We start from the raw sequence: 22,075 nt of genomic DNA, 5'->3' as shown, positions 1-22,075 counted from the left end.
CCACGCCTATTTCTCTGAAAAAATCTTGTTAAAAAGATCCACGCCTATTTCTCTGAAAAAATCTTGTTAAAAAGATCCACGCCTATTTCTCTGAAAAAATCTTGTTAAAAAGATCCACGCCTATTTCTCTGAAAAAATCTTGTTAAAAAGATCCACGCCTATTTCTCTGAAAAAATCTTGTTAAAAAGATCCACGCCTATTTCTCTGAAAAAATCTTGTTAAAAAGATCCACGCCTATTTCTCTGAAAAAATCTTGTTAAAAAGATCCACGCCTATTTCTCTGAAAAAATCTTGTTAAAAAGATCCACGCCTATTTCTCTGAAAAAATCTTGTTAAAAAGATCCACGCCTATTTCTCTGAAAAAATCTTGTTAAAAAGATCCACGCCTATTTCTCTGAAAAAATCTTGTTAAAAAGATCCACGCCTATTTCTCTGAAAAAATCTTGTTAAAAAGATCCACGCCTATTTCTCTGAAAAAATCTTGTTAAAAAGATCCACGCCTATTTCTCTGAAAAAATCTTGTTAAAAAGATCCACGCCTATTTCTCTGAAAAAATCTTGTTAAAAAGACCCACGCCTATTTCTCTGAAAAAATCTTGTTAAAAAGATCCACGCCTATTTCTCTGAAAAAATCTTGTTAAAAAGATCCACGCCTATTTCTCTGAAAAAATCTTGTTAAAAAGATCCACGCCTATTTCTCTGAAAAAATCTTGTTAAAAAGATCCACGCCTATTTCTCTGAAAAAATCTTGTTAAAAAGATCCACGCCTATTTCTCTGAAAAAATCTTGTTAAAAAGATCCACGCCTATTTCTCTGAAAAAATCTTGTTAAAAAGATCCACGCCTATTTCTCTGAAAAAATCTTGTTAAAAAGATCCACGCCTATTTCTCTGAAAAAATCTTGTTAAAAAGATCCACGCCTATTTCTCTGAAAAAATCTTGTTAAAAAGATCCACGCCTACTTCTGTGCCTAATGGTCGTTGAAAAAATATTTAAAAAACACGCGTTAGTAAATCTGATGATAACCTTTTGATTGAAAATCCCAAAGTAAGGGGAGCTAAAAGAGTACCTTAGGGCCTAAAAATCCCTCATTGAACGACCAAAATATCTCCACGCAGTCAAAAGTTACAGGCAATTAAATTTTAATTTGATTTCTTTTAACTTGGCAACCATGCCAATTGTACGACGCCTGCGCCATCTATTGATCGGCATTATTCAAAATCGGCATGTCAAAATTTCAAAGCTGTCTTAAATGTGTCATAACTTTTAAACTATTAAAGATATTCAAATAAATTTGGTGTCGTATTAAAGGTACAAAGTTCCTCTATAAACCTATGCCTGTTACAGACCAATGTTGAATCCTAATAAATGTGCAAAATCACTTATATTAATATGTTTAATAACTTTCACAGATATTTCTTTAAGTTTTTTAATATATTTCTATACTGCAGGGGAACATTGTAGCTTTCATATGACACCTCATTTGTGCTTTTAACGTGCTGGTTTAAAAAGTTATAGGATTTTTTAAAATGATTTTTTACAAAAATTCCTTCTATCACATAGAGTGAGTAAAATTTAAAGTATACTTTTAGGCGCTAAATTAAACAAATTATTTCAATTTATGAATAAATGAAATTAAATTGTTTTTCTGCTGTTTTAGTGAACTGTGGGTAACAATTTGAATCATCGTGCATGTAGAAATTTCAGAATTTTTAAATACCACGGTTTTGAATAATTTGAATAATTTTTTGGGGGAAAAATTTGCTAATTTTCTTTAATTTCATAATTTTTGTTTAGAGAAAATTTATGTTTTAATTTTGTATTTTAGAGAAATTTCATACTTTTCATATGATAGCAAATTTATATGAATATCTTACATAGTTTCTAAGTTATAACGAACTTTTAACTTTTGAACATGCCAATTTTAATCTAGTGAATCAATAGATGGCGCAGGCGTCGTACAATTGGCATGGTTGCCATGTTCACAAGAAATCAACATAGATTTGGATTGTCTATAACTTTTGAATGCGTGGATATAATTAAACCGTTCCAAAGGCAATTTTTGGATTTTAATTTTAAGTTTTATTTCAACACCTTACATCTCGGAAATACCTACATAGAAACCCATAAATTCCAAAAAAAACACATTTGTTTAGAGTTTGATGAGTAAACGTGCGTATATTTTAACTCTTTTTTTCTTTTTGTGTTAATATAAAATCATTAGATATATATTTCTTGTGTATCAAAAGTAGTGTAGATCATATTTCATAATATATATATTTAACTTAAATTAATAATTAGATAAAATATGTATAAAAATTGTGTGTATATAAAAAACAAACAAATGCTTTGCTTAGGGGATTCTCTTCTAACATCGGTACACTTTTAAAGTGTGTTTGATGTTATTGTTATTTTATATTTCCACGGAAATTGAATATCCGCTATGTTCCAGTTAATGAAAGTTCCACTTGATTTTCTCTGTCTCTGTTTCTTCTTCTTCTCAGTTACGACAACCACAAACCATGGCCAACAGAGCCATGCGAATATACATTCCATATTCGGCTTGACGGAAATAGGCAGCTCGGGGATCGGAATCGAAATCTTTACTGATTTCAAAAACTCTGGGTAGGGGATGCATAACTATGGTACGACGGCTAGCACGAGTCATCAGTTTGGGTGTAACAATGAATTTGCCGCAACACTACAAAGGAAAAATAAATAAAAATAAATTGATTAGTTTATTGTTGCAAACATTACGATTGTTGTGATTTTAATGGATTGCTTTGAAGTTTATTATCTAGTAGTGTAAAAATAATCTATAGATATAAGTCTGCTATTGATTCATCCGGGAGAAAAAAGAACTTTGAAATTAGAAAGCCTTAATTGAATGGATGTGACGGTATATAGTTATTGATAATCAGGGTAAATTGTTGTTGTTGTATCAGCTATTACACTTGTATTCGTTCTAATTTTTATTAATTCGGTTTTGCTTCCAACTACAATTTTGGGGGTCGTTCCTCTATCCGTTTGACTTCCAATACCAGTTCTCTGACTTGATTTCGAACTTTGACGTTCATCACTTTTATTCGCTTATCCCATCGCCTCTATTAGAAATTTATGTCTTATTTCAGTTATTCGACCAGCAGGATGATTAGAGATGGTATTTACCGGGTATTTATTTGAGTATTTACTATATTGAATGGCAAATACAACATTTTACACCCTGTTCTTGGGTTTAGGTTGTAAATTCGTTTCAAAATGGATAGTTTTACAATACTTTAAACTAGTGGGTAAATACTTGGGTAAATACCCGGGTATTTTTACCCAAGTGTTGGGTAAAAACTCATTAACTGCCGAACCACTTGACGGAGGCTGACAAAATTTGGCTCAAATCTTTCTTATGTCAACAGAACTTCTGGTACTGAACATGGGGTCTCTGGGTCCATGTTTTGATATAGCCCTTATATAAACGTACCTCCCGATTTAAGGTATTTTTTGTCTATTAGCCACATTTTACAATAATATTGGCTGTAGCTTGGCACAGTGAGTTCTCAATGTGTAGAAAATATCCTTGCAAAAATTTGTCAATATAGGTCCACGTTTTCTAATAGCCCCCATATAAGGGTACCAGGATTTCGAGTATTTACCCTGCCGAACCACTTGACGTAGGCTGACATCTGGTACTGAACACGGGGTCTCTGGGTCCATGTTTTTATATAGCCCCCATATATCCGTACCTCCCGATTTAAGGTATGTTTTACCTATTAGCCTCATTGTACAATCATATTGACTGAAATTTGGCACAGTGAGCTCTCAATATGTAGAAAATATTCTTGCAAAAATCTGTCAACATAGCTCCACTTTTTTTTTTGTAGCCTCCATATAAAGGTACCCTGATTTCGAGTATTTACCCAAATGTTGGGTAAAAACTCTTTAACTGCCGAACCATTAGACGTAGGCTGACAAAATTTGGCTCAAATCTTTCTTATATCAACAGAACTTCTGGTACTGAACATGGAGTATCTGGGTCCATGTTTTGATATAGCCCCCCTATATAAGTACCTCCCGATTTAAGGTAATTTTTACCTATTAGCCTCATTGTACAATCATGTTGGCTGAAATTTGGCATAGTGAGTTCTCAATTTGTAGAAAATATCCTTCAAAAATTTGTTGGTGAATTATCTGAATCCCAATTTGCTATTCCATGCTTAAGGAAAGTAAGACGCACAGTGATTCAGGAATCGATGTTCCTGGCCAAAACCCAAATTGTTTGTTGTTGTTGTAACAGGATTATTATTATATTTGTATGTTCGTTCTTCTGTTCAATCTGGCTCTGGTCTATCTCCAGTTCCAGGAAAGTGGCTGCTTCGATGGGATGTAAACACAGATCCATTGGAGTTAGATGAGTAGGTCTGGCTGGGCAGTTGAAAAGGTGTTTTGCGTCGTGCGGGCCCATGTCACATACTGGGCAGATGTCTTGCACGGCGCGGTCGCCCAATAAGAATTTAGGCGACTGCAATATCCCGAGCGTAGTTGAGCCAAAACTACTCTAGTTTGTCGTGGCAGCTGACGCTCCTCAGCTGCGATAGATGGGGATGTACTCCGAGAACTTTATTCACATTATATTTGCTTATGGTCTTAGCAACTGCATCCGTGTGAATACTATTCTGCTACCGTCGACCACGACATTCAATTCTCTTCCAAACTGCGCTGTCGATGTGGTGAACAGAGTGGCTGTTGATTTTGTGGCGGAAATCTGCATATTCCTCGAATGGAAAAAAGTGGTAAGATCAGTTAAATAGTTGTTCAGTCCCTCACAGATGTCATTAGGATAGGCACTTGACTTCAGGATCTTGCAATCATCCGCATACGTTACGATCTCGATGCCTTCTGGAGGGGGCGGAATACAGGAAAGGTAGAGTTTAAACAGTTCCGGAGATATCACCACACCTTGGGGAACTCCCTGTTTCACTCTACGGGATTTGGACTTCTTGTTCCTGAATTCCACGTACGACTTTCTCCCACACATATAATTGACTATCCAACGTTTCAAACTTGGCCGGAGGGTTGTCCGCTCAATTTCCTCAAACAACGTGGAGTGCCTGACTGTATCAAAGGCTTTTGATAAGTCAAGCGCCACCATCACTGTTCTATCGCACGGCCGTCTCTGGTTGAGTCCTTGACAAATAGGTGTGGTAATGGCGTGCAGCGCAGTTGTCGTGCTGTGCTGCTTACGGAATCCATGCTGATGATCGGCAACTTGATAGCAATTTCCAAATTTTTTGTCGTCACCGATTGTTAATTTCTATATGGGGTTCGATAGTAAACATATTGAAAATAAGGAAATCAAAAAATTAGGTCAAAATATTGGAAGGTGTGGACGTGCTCCTAAAGACGACCAATTTTTCGCAATTTTGGAAATTCGTAATTTCTGCAATTTTTTGGAGAAAAAAAAAGTTATTTCTCGGATTCTATATCATATATTGTGTTAATTGTTTTTTTTCCTAAGCACGTAGAAAATTTGTCTTAAGAACTGTTTCAATAAATTACGGTAGCGTTTAAACAAAGTGAAATTCTAACTTTAGTAGACAAGAACTTTTAGGAAACAGCTTCGGTTTTCATAGAATGATACCCGGGGGTGTCCTCTTTCAACCCGTATATACTTTTGTACGCTTCCTATTCCGTTGGTTTAACACTTTTTTCATGTTTTTGTAATTACATGGGTAAAAATTTTTTGAAAAAATGCTTAAAAAATTGTTTCCATTTTTTTTAATTTTTTCTATTTTTGTGTTTTGTTTATTGGTGTTTGACCTTTTTTAAATAGTTAGAACATATGAAAAACTCAAAACCACTCATATTTTGATGCAACATTTAAAAAAACTCCAATTTTTAATTCGAATGTTTTTTATGCATCGGAAAGCAGATTATGTTATCTTTCGAACAAAAAAAAATTGCTAAGTTACAGAGTTTTGACCAGGAAAAAACGATTCTGAACCACTGTGCAACTTTCAGTGGTTATGAAGTCAAGAGGTCTATTGATAGAGACGAGAATATTACCAGACGGTTATCGGCTTGCATCAGAGGCCTGATGTTAGGTGAATAACGCGGGACACAATTTTTAATTTGCGGAGTCGGAGTGTTATACACATTCAGTATTTCTATCTCGGTCGATCCATACTTGACCAATACTCCTTTCAGGACGGTACGATCTAATTCCTGAAATGTACACATTCACGGCATCAGTTGCATCTAACAGACACCTACCTGAATGAGACGCTGACAAAACGAAGCAACACCATAATCCGTGGTTACACTCTATCCCGTCACGGACCAAAATAAAAAGGTGCAGGCTTCAGGAACATACCGCTCCCAAACTAGAAACGAACTTGTAGTTGTTGGGTTGACGGTGACGGCTGATGTCTGCCCAATCCGGCACATACCTTTTTTTACTTCTGAGGGGTGACCATCACGAAATATTTGCGATGTTGATGGGCGGTGAATCGAACCCACGCATCTTAACGTGCAAGGTGGACATGCTAACCACTGTGAGATTGTGCGACTATTGCCTATATATGTATGGTCAGCCAGCACATGACCTCCCTGATAATTTCCTAAGATTGAATGCCGTAGCTCTCAATGCGCTTTAAAACCGCCTAGGTTGTCGGCTTCCAACAGTGGTCGGATGTCAGGCAAATAACGCTGTTCCCCACTTGACACGAACTACTCTATATTTCAGATATACATAGGTCTCCAGAGTCAAGTGAGATAGGTCTGTACTAAACAGACTGTTGAAATAGGGTTACAATTCCACCTCCTCCATTTCTCCTACGATCCAAGCCCAAAACATTGTATCTATCACATATCCGAGGGCAACATGTGTTGTTCAGATTTGCTTCTTGAATCGCCGTTGCCAATATCCTTCTACGGCTCACAAAAACCCCAATGAGCTACATTTTGGAATTGTCAATGAGACAATCCCAAAATGTAACTCATTAACCCTAGAAGACATGACGCACAGTGTCACGACCGTGGCCAAAAATGGTCAAAATCAAGTACTTCGGAATGCAAATTTATCGATGGCAATATAAAGTAAATATTTCAATTTGATGGAATTTTAATTATGGTATTGATTTGTCAAGTAGTTTTGTCCATGTGAAGGTTCAAATCCGATAATTGATGGAAATGTGTATTTTTGTTCTTATTTTACTTAAATTAATAAATTGTATTATGCTCCAAAATTTTAATATTTAAAGTAATTTATTGTTCTAAAATGAATTTTAAAGATTGTTTTAGATGTAATAAACATAGATTTGATTTTGTTTGGGAGTAAATAGTGATCATATGGTGTTTACAGCCACCCATGTCTGTGGTACTTAATAAATCCATTTTGTGAGCCAAATTTTAAAATTAGTGGAGTGGGGAAAAATTATATAAAAGTGTATATCGATATTATTTGCTGTTTGAGTTGTGAAAAGTGAGTAATTCAAACGTATAAGGGTTCCAGCTGCAGAGGTTTGCAGACGAACATTCTTAACAAAGTGTTTTGCGCTGTTGGCTATAGCGCGAAAACGAATGAACTGGTCATCATATATTTTTTGGGTTTATTAAGTACCTAATAATTAGACATCGGATTTTGCATATTTGCATATTTTTTAATAATAAAGATACGAAGATTCTGATTGGACCAAAATTCGTTTCAAAGAAATCTAAATTCAATGGCAGGGTCATATTTTGTATTTATTTTGCATATTTGCATATTTTGCATATGCACAAAATATGCAAAAAATATGCAAAATATGCAAAAAATATGCATAATATGCAAAAAATATGCAGAATATGCAAAAAAAAAGCAAAATATGCAAACAGTTTTTGGCCGAAAATCGTCATAAAATTGACAATTAAAGTTGGGAAAAATCATCAAAGTGTCCTGAATTAAAATTTTTGGATGTTTAACGTCGCTTTTTTAGCAGATCATTATGATATTGAGACCCCTTACCACAGTGTGGCTATAAACATATGGTTATATGTATATTGTAATACCATTTTTTTATTATAAACCTATTAAAAAATATAAAATTTGTTAAAATGTCAAATATTTTATTTAAAATTCAATATTTTCTTTGTCTTAATTTGTCGCATTAGTCTGGTTTTAACTCAAAGGGAAAACATCGATGTCGGATTTTTTTATGCGGCCTCCCTTAAAGTGTTTAGCTTAGTTAGATTTTAAGATTGTTAAAGTTTGAGCACAATTGGAATATGTTAACACATGCCACTGGGGCCTCGTAGTTATGAAAATCTCGATTTTTTGGCTATTTGACGACTTCAGCTACCCATATCTATGAAACGGTTAAAACTATTTACCCGTGTTATGCATTAAAATAAATGCCATACTATTCTTAATATTTCTTGCCGAACAACAAAATACGTAAGTATTACTGAATTCAACATAATAAAGCCACTGTCCCGAAAACGCCTTAGGGTGAAAATGGAGCCTATTGTGAAAAACCCTTTTTTACAGTGTTTAATTTAACTTGCTTTGGTGTCTGTTTAGTTCAAATGTAGTAACATATTTTCCACACAGTTGTAGTTGACCAATCGAACTAAAACTTTGCACACTTTTCAGACTTGGATGACAATACATGAATATGAAACCAAAACCAATATGGGTCCATTTTTTCTTAGAGCCCCCATATAGCGGTACCACCCGATTTAAAGTATTTTAAGGATTCTGTTTAAATTTTTAGGCCGGATTGGCTATAACTTAGCATTTGGGGTTCCCAATGATACAGAAACTTCCTCACAAAAAATGTTGGACTCAGGTTAAGGTTTTGGTATAACCCCTATATAACGGTACAACACGATTTCAGGTATTTTAAAGTTTTTATCTACATTGGCTATAATTTTGTTATGAGGTTCCCAGTGGTAAAAAAAATAAATGCTGAAAAGTTAAAAATAACAAATAGTTAAAAAATAAGTTATAGTGTTTTATTTACAAATGCACTTAAAACTAGAAAATAATTTTTAATGATTAAATCCCTCAAATAAAACGTTTGCATTTGAATTAAAAATTGTGGCAATATTAAACAGCAAGCGTTTTATTTGAGAGAATCCATCATTAAAAATTATGTTATAGTTTTAAGTGCTTTTATAAATAAAACATTGTAACTTAATTTTTTTGAATTATTTTTTTATTTCTTCACATATTATCAATTTTTGGGAATGAAAACAAATGTCTTTTACATTTTGTTCATATTTAAATTTATTTAAGGGACTGACATAATGTTATTTTGGAGACATCTGGGTAAAGATGACTACTTGGTGATGAACTCGAATCCTTGTTCTGTTACGTCGTTCACAACTTTCAAGTTGTTTAACATCCTTTACCCTTCCTGGAACAAGAAGTTTTGGCAGTTGGTCTTTTGTTATACCCCGGTTACACTTAGCCGGATTAACCCAGTGGGTTTGGATTTCAAATGTCAATTCCATAGCGCAAACGTCAAATAAATCCCCTCGAAGTGGGTTAACCCGGCAAAAAAACTCTAGTGTAACCGTACTATTAGTTTGGTTTTTTCCATCTTCTTCTGCTAGCTTTATTACGATTTTTATCGCATTTGGCTCTTTACGGTGGTTTGAACTATCAGATCAGGCCAACAACTTCAGGAGTAAGATACCACAGATGATTTATCATTTTGTTATTTCCTTTATCTGATATTTGTTTCGTATTTCAATAAATCTTCAATGCGGTTTAGGTATTTTTTTGGACCTAAAAAATATTTCTGAATTTCGTTTTTACTATTTGTTGTATTAAACTCAATCTATTGTCTCTAATCCTTTTCAACCTATAGTTTATGTTTACGCAATCCATCCAATATTATATCTATATAACCATTATCTTGTTCATTATACGTTTTGTAAAATCAATAACCCACACTCTCATTTATAACACTCAGTTGTTGTCGTTTGATACAAAATAAATAAACAAAATAAGAAACGTTCTGGGCGCGTTAACCCAGGCTCGAAAGATGAAAACACAGAGTGCTTCTACGACCTCTTGTTCTTTGGAAGTCAGCTGGGAAGTAGTTTTAAAACATTCTCGCCCACATCGAACTTGGATTTGTCAATCGCAGACTATTCTTATAGAAATCGCGTGAATATGTTTGATTGCTGTCCGGATGTGCTGCCAAACTTGCAGCCAAAAATCCCTCGCAACAATACTTCTTATAAGTCTGTACGCAGGTACAGAAGCTCTCGACTTAACATCTGCTCAAGCTGGTAAGACCCCATTATTCTAGGCATTCGAACACTGTTAAGTCTTGTTTCTCCCCTGAGCTACTGTCAGTTTCAGGAACGCCAGGAGTTGTTCTTTACCCCCATACCAGATGATACCAGAACAGCAACCCGTTCTTTCTGCACTGTTTTGGGAATACCTGGTAATAGTTTTCCATACTTGTTTTGGGGTATCTTCCTTGAAGTTGTTGCGAGTATTTTTCACTGTTTATTCTCCGGAATAAACGGGTAAAGCTTCTAAAGATCATATATTTGTTGGGGTCCTCTCCGATAGCTTCTACTGTAGATAAAATGATACGACTAACGTTCCTATAGGACACTTTACAGGGATCCAGCAGCAATGACAATTTCCTGGTTAGGAGCTGCACTTAATTATTTTCGGGACAGATGGTTCTTCAGATTCTACGAAGCGTTTAGCATCAAAAGAAGACCTAGACCTCATTGACAATCTATTGAAATACGAAAACATAGACAGAAAAAGGAAATAAAAAAAATTATAAATTATCTGTGGTATCTTAGTACTGAACTTGTTGTTTTTGCATTGTTTGATCCGACAGTGCAAAACACCGTTAAGAGTCAAATGGCGACAAAAATCTTAACAAAGCGAAGATGGAAACTTCTCCGGTAATATTCGACCCAAACTTATAAAAGAACAACTGGTCGAAATTCATAAAAAAGTCACAATAACTCCGAGTCGAGCACACCTCAGATTACAACCAATATATTACAAAGGACGAACAACTAAAACAATGCGTTCTCCAAGTTGTCGGCTATACCCAGATAGGCTCCATTTTCGCCCTAAGGCGTACGTAGTCACGTTAATCGGGACACTGGCTTTCTAACTCGAATTCAGTAATACTTACGCATTTTGATTTTGAATATAAAATAAACAGAATGGTCTTTAATATAATGCATAATACGGGCAAATAGCTTTAACCGTTCCACAGATATGGGTCGCCGAGAGAGACAAGATTTTCATAACTTCGAGGCTCCAGTAGCACGTGTTAACTTATTCCAATGGTGCTCAATTGGCAATCTTAATCTTAAATCTATCTAAAATATAATCTAAGTAAACAGTTTAGGCCGCACCACCGCCTAAAAAAATCCGACATTGATTCCTTCCCTTTGAGTTAAAACCAGCCTAAAGCTACAAATTAAGACAAAGAAAATATTGAATGTACATAAAATGATTGATATTTTATCAAATTTTATATTTTTGCATAGTTTAACAATAAAAAATAGTAGTACAATACCATATATCCTATACCACACCGTCGTAAGAGGTATCAATAACATAATAATCTTCTAAAAAATAGACGTTAAATGGCCAACAGTCTTAATTTAGGACACTTTAATGTTTTTTTATGATTTTTTCCAACTTTAATTGTAAATTTTACGACTTTTATGACGATTTTCGCCCAAAAACTGTTTGCATATTTTGCATATTTTTTGCATATTCTGCATATTTTTTGCATATTTTGCATATTTTTTGCATATTTTGCATATTTTTTGCATATTTTTTGGCATATTTTTTGCATATATTTTGCATATTTTTGATATGACCCCAAATATCGAAAAATAGACCCTTAAAACGCCTAGATCCAAAATTTGAGTCCAATCGGATGAGAAATAAAAAACATGCAAAAATCCGATGTCTACTAATAATCTTGCTTTAAGACGAGAGACTTTTAAAAATATATTTTTTTTTAAGTGGTGAACAGCGAAAATCAAAATTCGATTTTTTTACAAAAAATGGACCGTTTTTGACCATTAATCAGTAAAAACATATTTTTAAATTTCTCATATATAAAGACAAGAGAGTTGGTGTATTCAATATGCTCACAAAAATATGAAGACGAAAGACCAAATTTCAATTATTTCGGGTGGATATTGAGGTCACAACGGTATCATACCCCCAACGAAGACTAATAATACTAAATTTCAGGAATTTCGGTGTAGTAATGAGGCTAAAATCTTGAAAATACCGATAATCGGGAGGTACCGTTCTATGGGGGCTATATCAAAACGTGGACCTACGCCCACAATTCTCTGTTCGAATGTTTTATACCTCTGCCGAAGACTAACCACCAAATTTGAACACTTTCGGTTGGTCATTGTATCTTAAACTTTCAAAATACCGAAAATCGGGAGGTACGGTTCCATGGGAGCTATATCAAAACGTGGACCGATCGTCCCAATTTTTTGTCCTGTAGATGGTTAGTCAATAATATGTACGTGTACCAAAATTGATGCACCTACGATAACTCCTTCTATTTTTGGCCACATTTAATATGAACTCGCGACAGTGTGTGATGTCAGTGTCCTTCACCTCAGCATATACTTTTCGTGTTCGTCTATCTAGCAGTAATTATCCTAGGGAATTGAAACATGAAGCCAACTTCGAAGATAGGCTATATCGGCATGGAATGGACATATAACGGATAATAGGATTTTTTTCTGACAGAATTAGCTGCGATTTGACGTTTAAGGTTTTCAGTAGTTGGAACACTTCCCCAGAGAAACTTGTGGACATAGGACCACATTTAACGGTTTTATCCAAGTAAAGGTGTTGCGATTGGCCACAGTGGGGTTTGTATTGGGCACAGCACAGATGCCGGGCCACTTGCAAAATCTTCATTTTGTGATGCGCCCGGTTCTCTCATGTGTTACTCTAAAGCCACACGCTGAAACTTTCATACGAAACTTTTCCATTATTTTGGCGTTCTTAGGTCGAGTTCCCCAATACAGTAATTTCATAAAATCACTTTAGTATGGAACTCGATCTATAAACGCCATAATAATGGGAAAGTTTCGTATGAATGTTTCAGCGTGTAGCTTTTGAGTTAATGGACATCAACAAAACCAGGCAGTGTTACCATCCGCTGCGATCTCATACAGTCGGTGAGGGTTTTCATGGCTCGTTTACATCAAGTGACTCGCATAGATTTTAGCAAGAACTTCGTGCACGTCACATATTTTACCAAGGGGATAGAAGAGTCAATAGCCAAATGGCGAGTACAATAAAAGTAAATCATAAAGGATGATAGGTACTTTAAGGATGAAGAAAACGTTGAGGGTTTCAGCTGCTCTTGTGTGCCGGATCAACAATCAGGGTGAACAGTGATAGAACATTTTGCAATAAAACTAATCGAAATCGCATACTAATGACTTTTTTCAATAAAACGAGTAAAAAAACTAGACAAAAAGGAACTGTTTCTTAAAAATTAAGAATATATTTTCCAATGCCAGAATGCGATTATTATATTTTTACATAGTGGAATTTATTTCGGGTCACTATTCCTTTTATTTTTTTTTTAAATTTTCTATTATTTTATACAATTTTCATGTTTTCATTTCATTTTACGACAACACAACACAACAACTTGTTTGTTTGTAATATTTTATGTTTACCATATGTTTCACCGTTCGATAACCGTATGTATCGATAACTTTTTCAAATAATTTCGATCGTATAAAGCGGGGTACACACGATCAGTTTTGACTGTCAGTTTTGCTCAAATAATCGGTTGCTTGCCGGTGTGGCCGTTCACTTTTGTCAGTCATCAGGCAACCACAAAATATTTTGTGGTTGCTGGACGGTTGGACAGTTATCGATAATTCCGAAAAATCTACAGTCAAAACTGATCGTGTGTACCCCGCTTAAGGGAATCCAAAAATTTCGATCGTTCGTAATTTGTCTTCCAACACAACCTTAGTTATAGATAAGTCTATAACTTCTCAGTTGTTTGCGGCATTTACACGGCATACTGTACTAATTGTTTCTAGACCGTCTCATTAACATACCATACCATATTAGGACTGTATTGAAGTCCTAAACCTAATTGCCCGATAACATATCTAAGGAGAAAATATATATACTTACATTTTCATACTCCTCTTCGCTGGAGAAACGTTCCTTTTGTATGCGAGTCATATATAAAACATCTGTGGTCGGTAGAGCTTCCTCCAAACTTAGCATGGTTTTCTGGCTGATACCCTTCGAGTTCAAATAACGCACAATATGATCGGGCATACCAAGATTGTCAGGGCTGACATACTGAATTGTGACATTGTACAAAGTCAACAAGCGTGCCAAGGAATGGACAGTGCGGCCATGTTTCAAATCACCAACCATGGTAATGGTTAAACCATTCACGGTACCAATCTCTTCACGAATTGTGAAAATATCAAGCAGGGCTTGAGTGGGATGTTCACCAACACCATCACCGGCATTGATTAAGGGTTTGCGGGAATGTTGGGCAGCACGCTGTAAAAAGAACCAAACATTTGAGTAAAAATTGTTTCTAAAAAGTAAGTAAGAAAAACATCTCAACTTACCGCCACCGCCCCCGGTTCTGGATGTCTTAGGACCACAACATCTGAATATCCCGCCATTACGGCAATACTATCCTCCAAAGTTTCACCCTTTTTCACCGATGAACTTGTTTGATCCATATAAATGACACGACCACCCAATCGCTGCATGGCAGCAGCAAAACTACATGAGGTTCGAGTACTAACCTCGTAGAATACCGATGCCATAATTTTACCCTTTAACAAGTCGTCAACAGGACGATCTTTGACCACACGACTCTTAAGCATTTGAGCCAAATTGAAAATATCATTCAATTGTTCCTTGCTAAACATATCCACAGAGAGAACATGACGCCCAAGGAGGGTGGGAGCCACAGGTGAAATGGGAGCACTCACCGATGAATTTCGTTGTATCAACTCCTTGAGGGTGGCATTACTGGCCGAGTCACAACGTACACGAGGCAAAGGTGAAATGGGACGCAGGAAGTTTGGATCTCCCGAGAAGTGCACTTTCGATGGAGTTTCGGATAATAACTTAGAGAATGCTTCATTTGTCTGGGAATCGGATACAAATTCAGCACTACGATCCAAAATTTTAATGCTATCCAAATTATCAATGGATGTTTTGATTTCCAATGGATCCATGGGTTTGAGATTGTATTGGCTGCGTACATTTTGTCCGAAACCAGGTTGAACCAGAACCTCACCATCAATGAAAGCCACTTCGCCACGCAAAACCACACGATGTACTTTACCCTTGACTTTCATACCCTGGAATGGTGTCCACTTGGCCTTGGAATGCATGCAATCTTTTGAAATAGTCCATTCCTCATCCAAATCCACCTCAACATAGGTATTCGGTTGTTCTGGTAAACTGAAAATTCTCTTGGGATTGCGATAGAATTTATTTCTTATATCATCCAGTGTCAAACGACCCTCTTCCACTGCCTGCAAGAGGAGTGGTAAAATAGTTTCCAAACCAGGGAAACCAGGTGGTGGTGTCTCCGAATTCTTTTCCTCCCATGTGTGAGGAGCATGATCTGTGGCAAAGACATCGATATATTCCAAATTATCCCATAAGGCTTTTTGGTCTTCTGGAGAACACAGGACGGGTCTGACTTCAGCACGTCCCGAGCCTATATTGGGTATATCCTTGGTGGACAAGAACAGGTGATGGGGGCATACTTCGCATGTCACTCTCATGCCTTTTTCCTTGGCGGCTCGCACAATCATAATTTCCTCCTTGCGGGCCAAATGACAAATATGCACCGATCGATCCATCAAATGGGCCATCAAGATAACAGCAGCCATTGTTTGTTTTTCTGCATGGCACACAATTGGCGCCCTCTTTGGCCAGTTTTGCATATGTTTCTCCCAAATGGTCATATCGGTCATTTTCAATGTACTAAAGGTATCATTAAGGTACATTTTCAAGCCAGCCGCTTGGGCAGCCAATTCATTGACATGTTGCCAATTGTTGTCCGAAGCTCCTACATACAGGGCATAATCACAACGAGCTCCAGCCTTTGCCAGTTCTTGGAATAGAGTAAAGGTGTTGCGATCCACCACTGAGGGGTTTGTATTGGGCATGGCACAAACCATAGTAACACCTCCAGCCAAAGCAGCTGCCGTACCACTTGCAAAATCTTCTTTGTGTGTTGCACCTGGTTCCCGCAAATGTGTATGGACATCAATAAAACCGGGCAGTGTTACCATACGCCGCGATGTCATACAATCGGTGTGGGTTTTCATGGCTGGTTTACGTCCCGTTACACGCATAGATTCTACCAAAAGTTTCGTGCACTTAACATCCGTTACCAAGGGAATGGAATAGTCAACAGCCAAACGGCGAGTACGATAACCATGAGTCATAAAGGATGATACTCTGAGGAGAAAGAAAAACAAGGTAGGGTAAGTAATGTTTTACTCAGGTAAATAGGTTCGTACATACCTTCTTGCGCCACCACCCCGCATGGGTAAATTGATGATCATATCGAATTGTTTTTGTGATAAGAACTCGGCCAAGTGCATCAGTTCTCCATTCAGATCGTCAGTTACATTCTTATCAAATGTCCACTGGACACACTCAACCTGTAAAGAAAATAAGAAGAAGATTAAGAAAACATTATCAGCATGGAAGATGAACAATGATTTGCTCTATTGAAAAAATATGTATGTATGTATTTGGAAAAATATATATATTTTTGGGAAAACGCCCTACATGGAAGAGATCTGACATTTCCACATAGAGAAAACCCAATAAATCTTGATTTTCAGTAATATTTTAAGGTTAAGAGATTACTTTTCCTTTTTTACATTAAAATAGACCTTCATTGAGTGTGTGGGACATTGCCGACAAATACGGATCCAGTTAATGTTTTTAATACCCTCAGCCTATAGACTAGCGAGGGTACACACACTTTGATAGATCAAAAATGTGCTTCTGCGAAATATTACTTTTAGAACCCACATATGATTGTTCGAAATCTATTTTAGACAATTTAGAGTCGAGTTAGTCATTGTTCGTCTGTTCGTTGTGTCCAAACTTTGCACCTCGTTATGTTTTTTCAAACTTAGATCAAGTTGGTGTGTTTGAGAGAAAAATTCTTCGAAAGATCTACGGACCAATCTGCGTTGCCGGTGAATATCGACGTCGCATGAACCACGAGCTGTATCTGCTATACAACGACATCAATATTGTTAAACGTATCGAGATGCAGCGATTGCGTTGGCTAGGCCATGTCAAAAGAATGAGCGATGATGAACCCACTAAAAAGGCGTATGAATACATGCCACATGGCGGTGCACGCAGAATTGGCAGGCCAAGGAATAGATGGCGCAAACAAGTGGATGTTGAGATGAAAAGGCGCGGTATTCCAGAGAGCAAAGCAACAAATAGAGAGGAATGGAGATCTCTTCTTAGTTCGGCCTATAGAACAAATGTTCTGTAATGGGCCAGCTAAGTAAGTAGATCAAGTTGGAAGATGGACACATCGGTCCACTATTTTGGGTAGATCTCCCCCAGAATGTTTCGCTAAAACGATTTACTCTAACTTTGGGCAAAGTAATGTTTCTTCGAAACATACAACAGATTCAAATATACATATCACTTTTCCCACAGAATTTCAATTTTTTCGCAAAAGTGCAGTTTAAGGACATGTCACGGATCGTGAAATTGAATTCTACGCATATGTTGCTCTCGTGGTCCCTATTACGATTATATATTCACCAAAGGTCGGTATTTGTGAAATGCAACGGATTTTACAAGGTCTACAGTCTTCGGAGTTCTGATTGATATAACTTACTGTACGTGGATCTTACAAGGACTGGAGGTGGTGGCCTTGCAATCCTATTGCACCAGTATGTCCAGTACAGACCTATCTCGCTTGAGCTTGAGCTTGACTCTAGTGACCCGTACCATAGTGCATGAGAATAGCAGTCATGTGTGGAACCGCCGACGTATAACACCAATTAACAGCTGTGTCCCGTATTACACGCCTGACATCAAGTCAATGTTAGAAGGCGATAACCGGCTGGTTCCAGGAAATTTTAAGCACATCATGAGCTAAGGCATTTAATCCTAGGAAATGGCCTGAGAGGCATAGCCCTGGCTGAGCAAAAAGATTGCTACACAGAGAAGAGCTCTTAGAGAAGAGTTAATTTGAATCGGGTAACACTCATTGATATTAGAAAAGTCATAGTTCACCTGGCATATTCATCGTGTTGCCTAAGTTTATACAATCTCCCTATCCTCATCGCCATCAATAGTCCACCCGACTGCATAACGCTGTACTTTTCTTAACCATTGGAAAGCCAATTGGCAAGGATTCAGAGAATTTACCAACCAACACTGCAGAGAACTGCCCAATTTCTCTAATGTTGGAGTAGCAGAGAGGAATTTCCGAGTCATTGCTGCTACAGCCGATAGTCGTAATCCCGCTGGACTACTACATCTGAAGAGCTGCAACTTTGGAACCGGTAGAAGTAAATTGTGGACAACGATAAAGGCAAATTACATAGCTTAAGACAATCCGTCATTTCAATTAGGTTGGGCCATTTTCTTACCCTCATTTCCATCAACAGACCACCCGACTTCAACGATGTACTTTTCTTAACCATGGGAAATCCAATTGGCAAACACTTAGCGAATGAGCGTGATGAGCTTTGCCGTACGAACCAGAGTTTGAGAGCTGGAATCGGAGGTCAATCAATTAGTAGGTGAGCACAAACGGACAACGGGGCTAGAGCATCTGAAGTGCTGCTACACTGGAACCAGAAGTAGTAAATTCTGGATAACGGTTAAGGTCTTATCGAACATGTTTAATGACATGTGTATAAGTTTGATACATTCCAACTCAACTTCCCGAGCTCAGTCGATCACGGATGCTGATTGACGTCATCAGGCATCTCCTCTCCTAACAGGCCTCTGTCGCCACCCCATATTACAAGGTAATCTTTGTTGTTGTTTGAAAAGAAATACGATCAATAAACGGCAATCATCTTATTTAATATTAAAAACAGATACTGCTTTTGTTGTTTTATTTTATTCTTTTCACCCCCATTGCTCTTCAAACGGTAACTGAGCTATTGAAGAAACCTATGGATTTCCCCTCCCTCACCTAAACAACATGGTTGTGGCAGATTCAAAGAAGTGTGCTGGTTATTTTAGTCGACAATTTATTGAGCCGCCCGATAACGACCGAGCGAAGAGAAGTGTTTTGCGTCGTTTACACTCTCTTCCAGTCGAAGAGGAACAATCGCAGTCTACGGTTGGTGACGTTGATGATATCCAAGGCTCAAAATCATTCAAAGTCGTTGGGCATGTCGCAATGGATGAACCGGTCCTCCTCCGTTACTCCTCCGTGTACCGGAGTCAGCATAGTACCACAACAGTACTGCACGTTATTTCCAAACGTATAAGCCGATGTCTCAACCAGTGTGTTGGAGTCTAGACAATTTTGCTGGAGTCGGAGCCGAAGTCGTAAAAAAAGCTCAAATTTTTTTACGACTTCGGCTCCGACTCCAGCTCCGGGATTCTTACTACTTACTTAGCTGGCCCATTACAGAACATTTGTTCCATAGGCCGAACTAAGAAAAGATCTCCATTTCTCCCTATTTGTTGCTTCGCACTCTGGAATACCGCGCCTTTTCATCTCATCATGTACTTGTTTGCGCCATCTATTCCTTGGCCTGCCAATTCTGCGTGCACCGCCAAGCGGTCCGTATTTATACGCCTTTTTAGCGGGTTCATCATCGCTCATTCTTATGATATGGCCTAGCCAACGCAATTGCTGCATCTCGATACGTTTAACTATATTGATGTCGTTGTATAGCAGATACAGCTCGTGGTTCATGCGACGTCGATATTCACCGTCAACGCAGATTGGTCCGTAGATCTTTCAAAGAATTTTTCTCTCAAACACACCAAGCACTGCCATGTCTGCTTGCGCAAGTACCCAGGCTTCGGAGCCGTACATCAGCACGGGTAGTATCAGTGTTTTGTAGAGCGTTGTTTTTGTTTGACGAGATGTGGCTTTCTGCTTACTTAAACCAAAGTAGCATCTGTTGGCCAATACAATTCTTCTTTTTATTTCAGAACTGATGTCGTTTGTTGTGTTTACGGAGGTGCCGAGGTAGACGAAGTCTTTTACTACCTCAATATTATAGGAACCAACTTCCAAAGTCGGTCCGAGCTCAATGGACGCATTGCGCGTCGACACCATCAACTTGGTCTTCTCACCGTTTACCGCCAGACCCACTTTAGCAGATTCTCCTTCGACCTTCACAAAGGTATCAGTTACTTCTTTTACTGATCGGCCCATGATGTCTATATCATCAGCATAAGCAAGTAACATGTGACTATTGGTTTAGATTGTGCCACTTCTTTTGACGTTTGCCTCTCGTATAACCTTTTCCAGCAGGGTGTTGAAGAGATCACACGAAAGGCTGTCTCCTTGTCTGAAACCTCTTTTGGTACCAAACTTTTCGGAGAGGTTCTTTCCTATTTTAACTGAGGACCTCGTGTCAGTTAAAGTCATTCTACAAAGCCGGATGAGCTTTGAGGGGATACCATGGTAGAATCATTACAAGGTAGGGCATAGCAAACAGCTGATTACAATTTTTTTCTATTGGTTTGCTTATTCTTTCAAATCAGTATACACAAATTGTGTATGTATTTGTATGGTTTTGAAAAATATGACAAAATATTTTATAGATATTAAAATTCAGTCGAAATGAAAATTGTTATTACAACATTTATTATTTATATTTATTACAACAATGTGATGAAACAAACTTTTGAACATATGCAGAAGCTGACTCTGTAAAGAAAACTTAGCCTCCCATTCATTCTTCGCATTTTTCTTTAATGATCCAAAATATCAAATAAACAGTACAACCTGTTGCATATTCAGTTATGCTACTTCTGACAGAATAAGCAAATGCATTCAGGCCTTGTTTTTCACAATTTGTTCGAACCTGACCTACCTTCCAAATTATTGTACCATGGGGGATACCAAATTCGGACATGGCTTGCAATACCTTTGAACGCAGCGGGCTGTCGAAGGCTGCTTTATAATCGACAAAAAGGTGGTAGGTGTCGATCTGCATCTCTTGGGTCTTCTCCAGGATTTGCCGCAGGGTAAATATCTGGTCAATGGTGGACTTGCCAGGTCTAAAGCCGCATTGGTATGGTCCAATTATCTCGTTGACCATAGGCTTTAGTCGTTCGCACAATATCCCTGACACGATCTTGTAGGCAATAGGGAGTAGACTTATGCCCCTATAGTTAGAGCATACAGTCTTATCTCCCTTCTTGTGGACGGGGCGCAGTATACTCAGGTTCCAATCGTCGGGTACTCGTTCTTCCTGCCAGATGGTGCTAACTAGCTGATGAATACACCTTATCAGCGTGTCGCCTCCGGTTTTGAACAGCTCGGCTGGTAAGCCATCGGCTCCTGCTGCCTTATTATTCTTCAGTCGAATTATTGCTGTCTTTACCTCATCTTGGCTGGGCGGTATACATTCAATACCATCTTCTGAGATTGTGACTGTGGTATGCTCACATTTTAATCTATATGTTGATTACTAAATGCCTATTGGAAAAATGTTTGCATTGATTGTTTTAATGGTTTAATTTTAATATCCCACATATTCTTTGGGAAGATCTTCTAGAAAATTTACTGGCCATCTCATAGAAGGCTTACTGGCCTTCTTCTCCTGTTTTGTATTAAAAGTCATTAATATTTCCTGTGAAAGGACCTGTTGAACTTCTAAGAAAGACCTTGTGGTACTTTAAGAGAAATCGTATTGAAGACCAACTAGAATTTTATAGAAGTGATATTGATCCTACTAGACTTCTTACTGAATTTGTGTGAGAAATGTTAGAGCCTTCTTTAAGATGATCTATCTGTCATTTTTATAAACACATCCTATTCGTATGCTATGAGCAAATTTTGGTATTTTGAAGGACTTTTA

At 37.4% G+C, this 22,075-nt stretch overlaps 1 protein-coding gene across 1 annotated transcript in view; it reads right to left on the bottom strand.

Annotated features, from left to right (window-relative positions):
- Positions 1-2,145: 2,145 nt before the first annotated feature.
- The window catches only part of r (carbamoyl-phosphate synthetase 2, aspartate transcarbamylase, and dihydroorotase rudimentary), a 64,218-nt gene continuing 44,288 nt past the window's right edge, over positions 2,146-22,075 (bottom strand). The window contains exons 5-8 of the mRNA XM_073976248.1: positions 16,551-16,690; positions 14,624-16,484; positions 14,169-14,552; positions 2,146-2,699 (exon numbers count right to left, since the gene is read on the bottom strand). Coding sequence (XP_073832349.1) covers positions 2,499-2,699; positions 14,169-14,552; positions 14,624-16,484; positions 16,551-16,690 — 2,586 coding nt within the window. The 3' untranslated portion in view covers positions 2,146-2,498. The remainder of the gene's footprint in view (positions 2,700-14,168; positions 14,553-14,623; positions 16,485-16,550; positions 16,691-22,075) is intronic.

This window comes from Musca autumnalis, unplaced genomic scaffold (genome assembly GCF_047663935.1).
Source record: "Musca autumnalis isolate F117 unplaced genomic scaffold, ASM4766393v1 scaffold_3, whole genome shotgun sequence".
Classification (NCBI taxonomy): Eukaryota; Metazoa; Arthropoda; class Insecta; order Diptera; family Muscidae; genus Musca; species Musca autumnalis.
The sequence above is the reverse complement of the archived record's forward strand: the minus strand, read 5'-3'. Positions and strand labels throughout refer to the sequence as shown.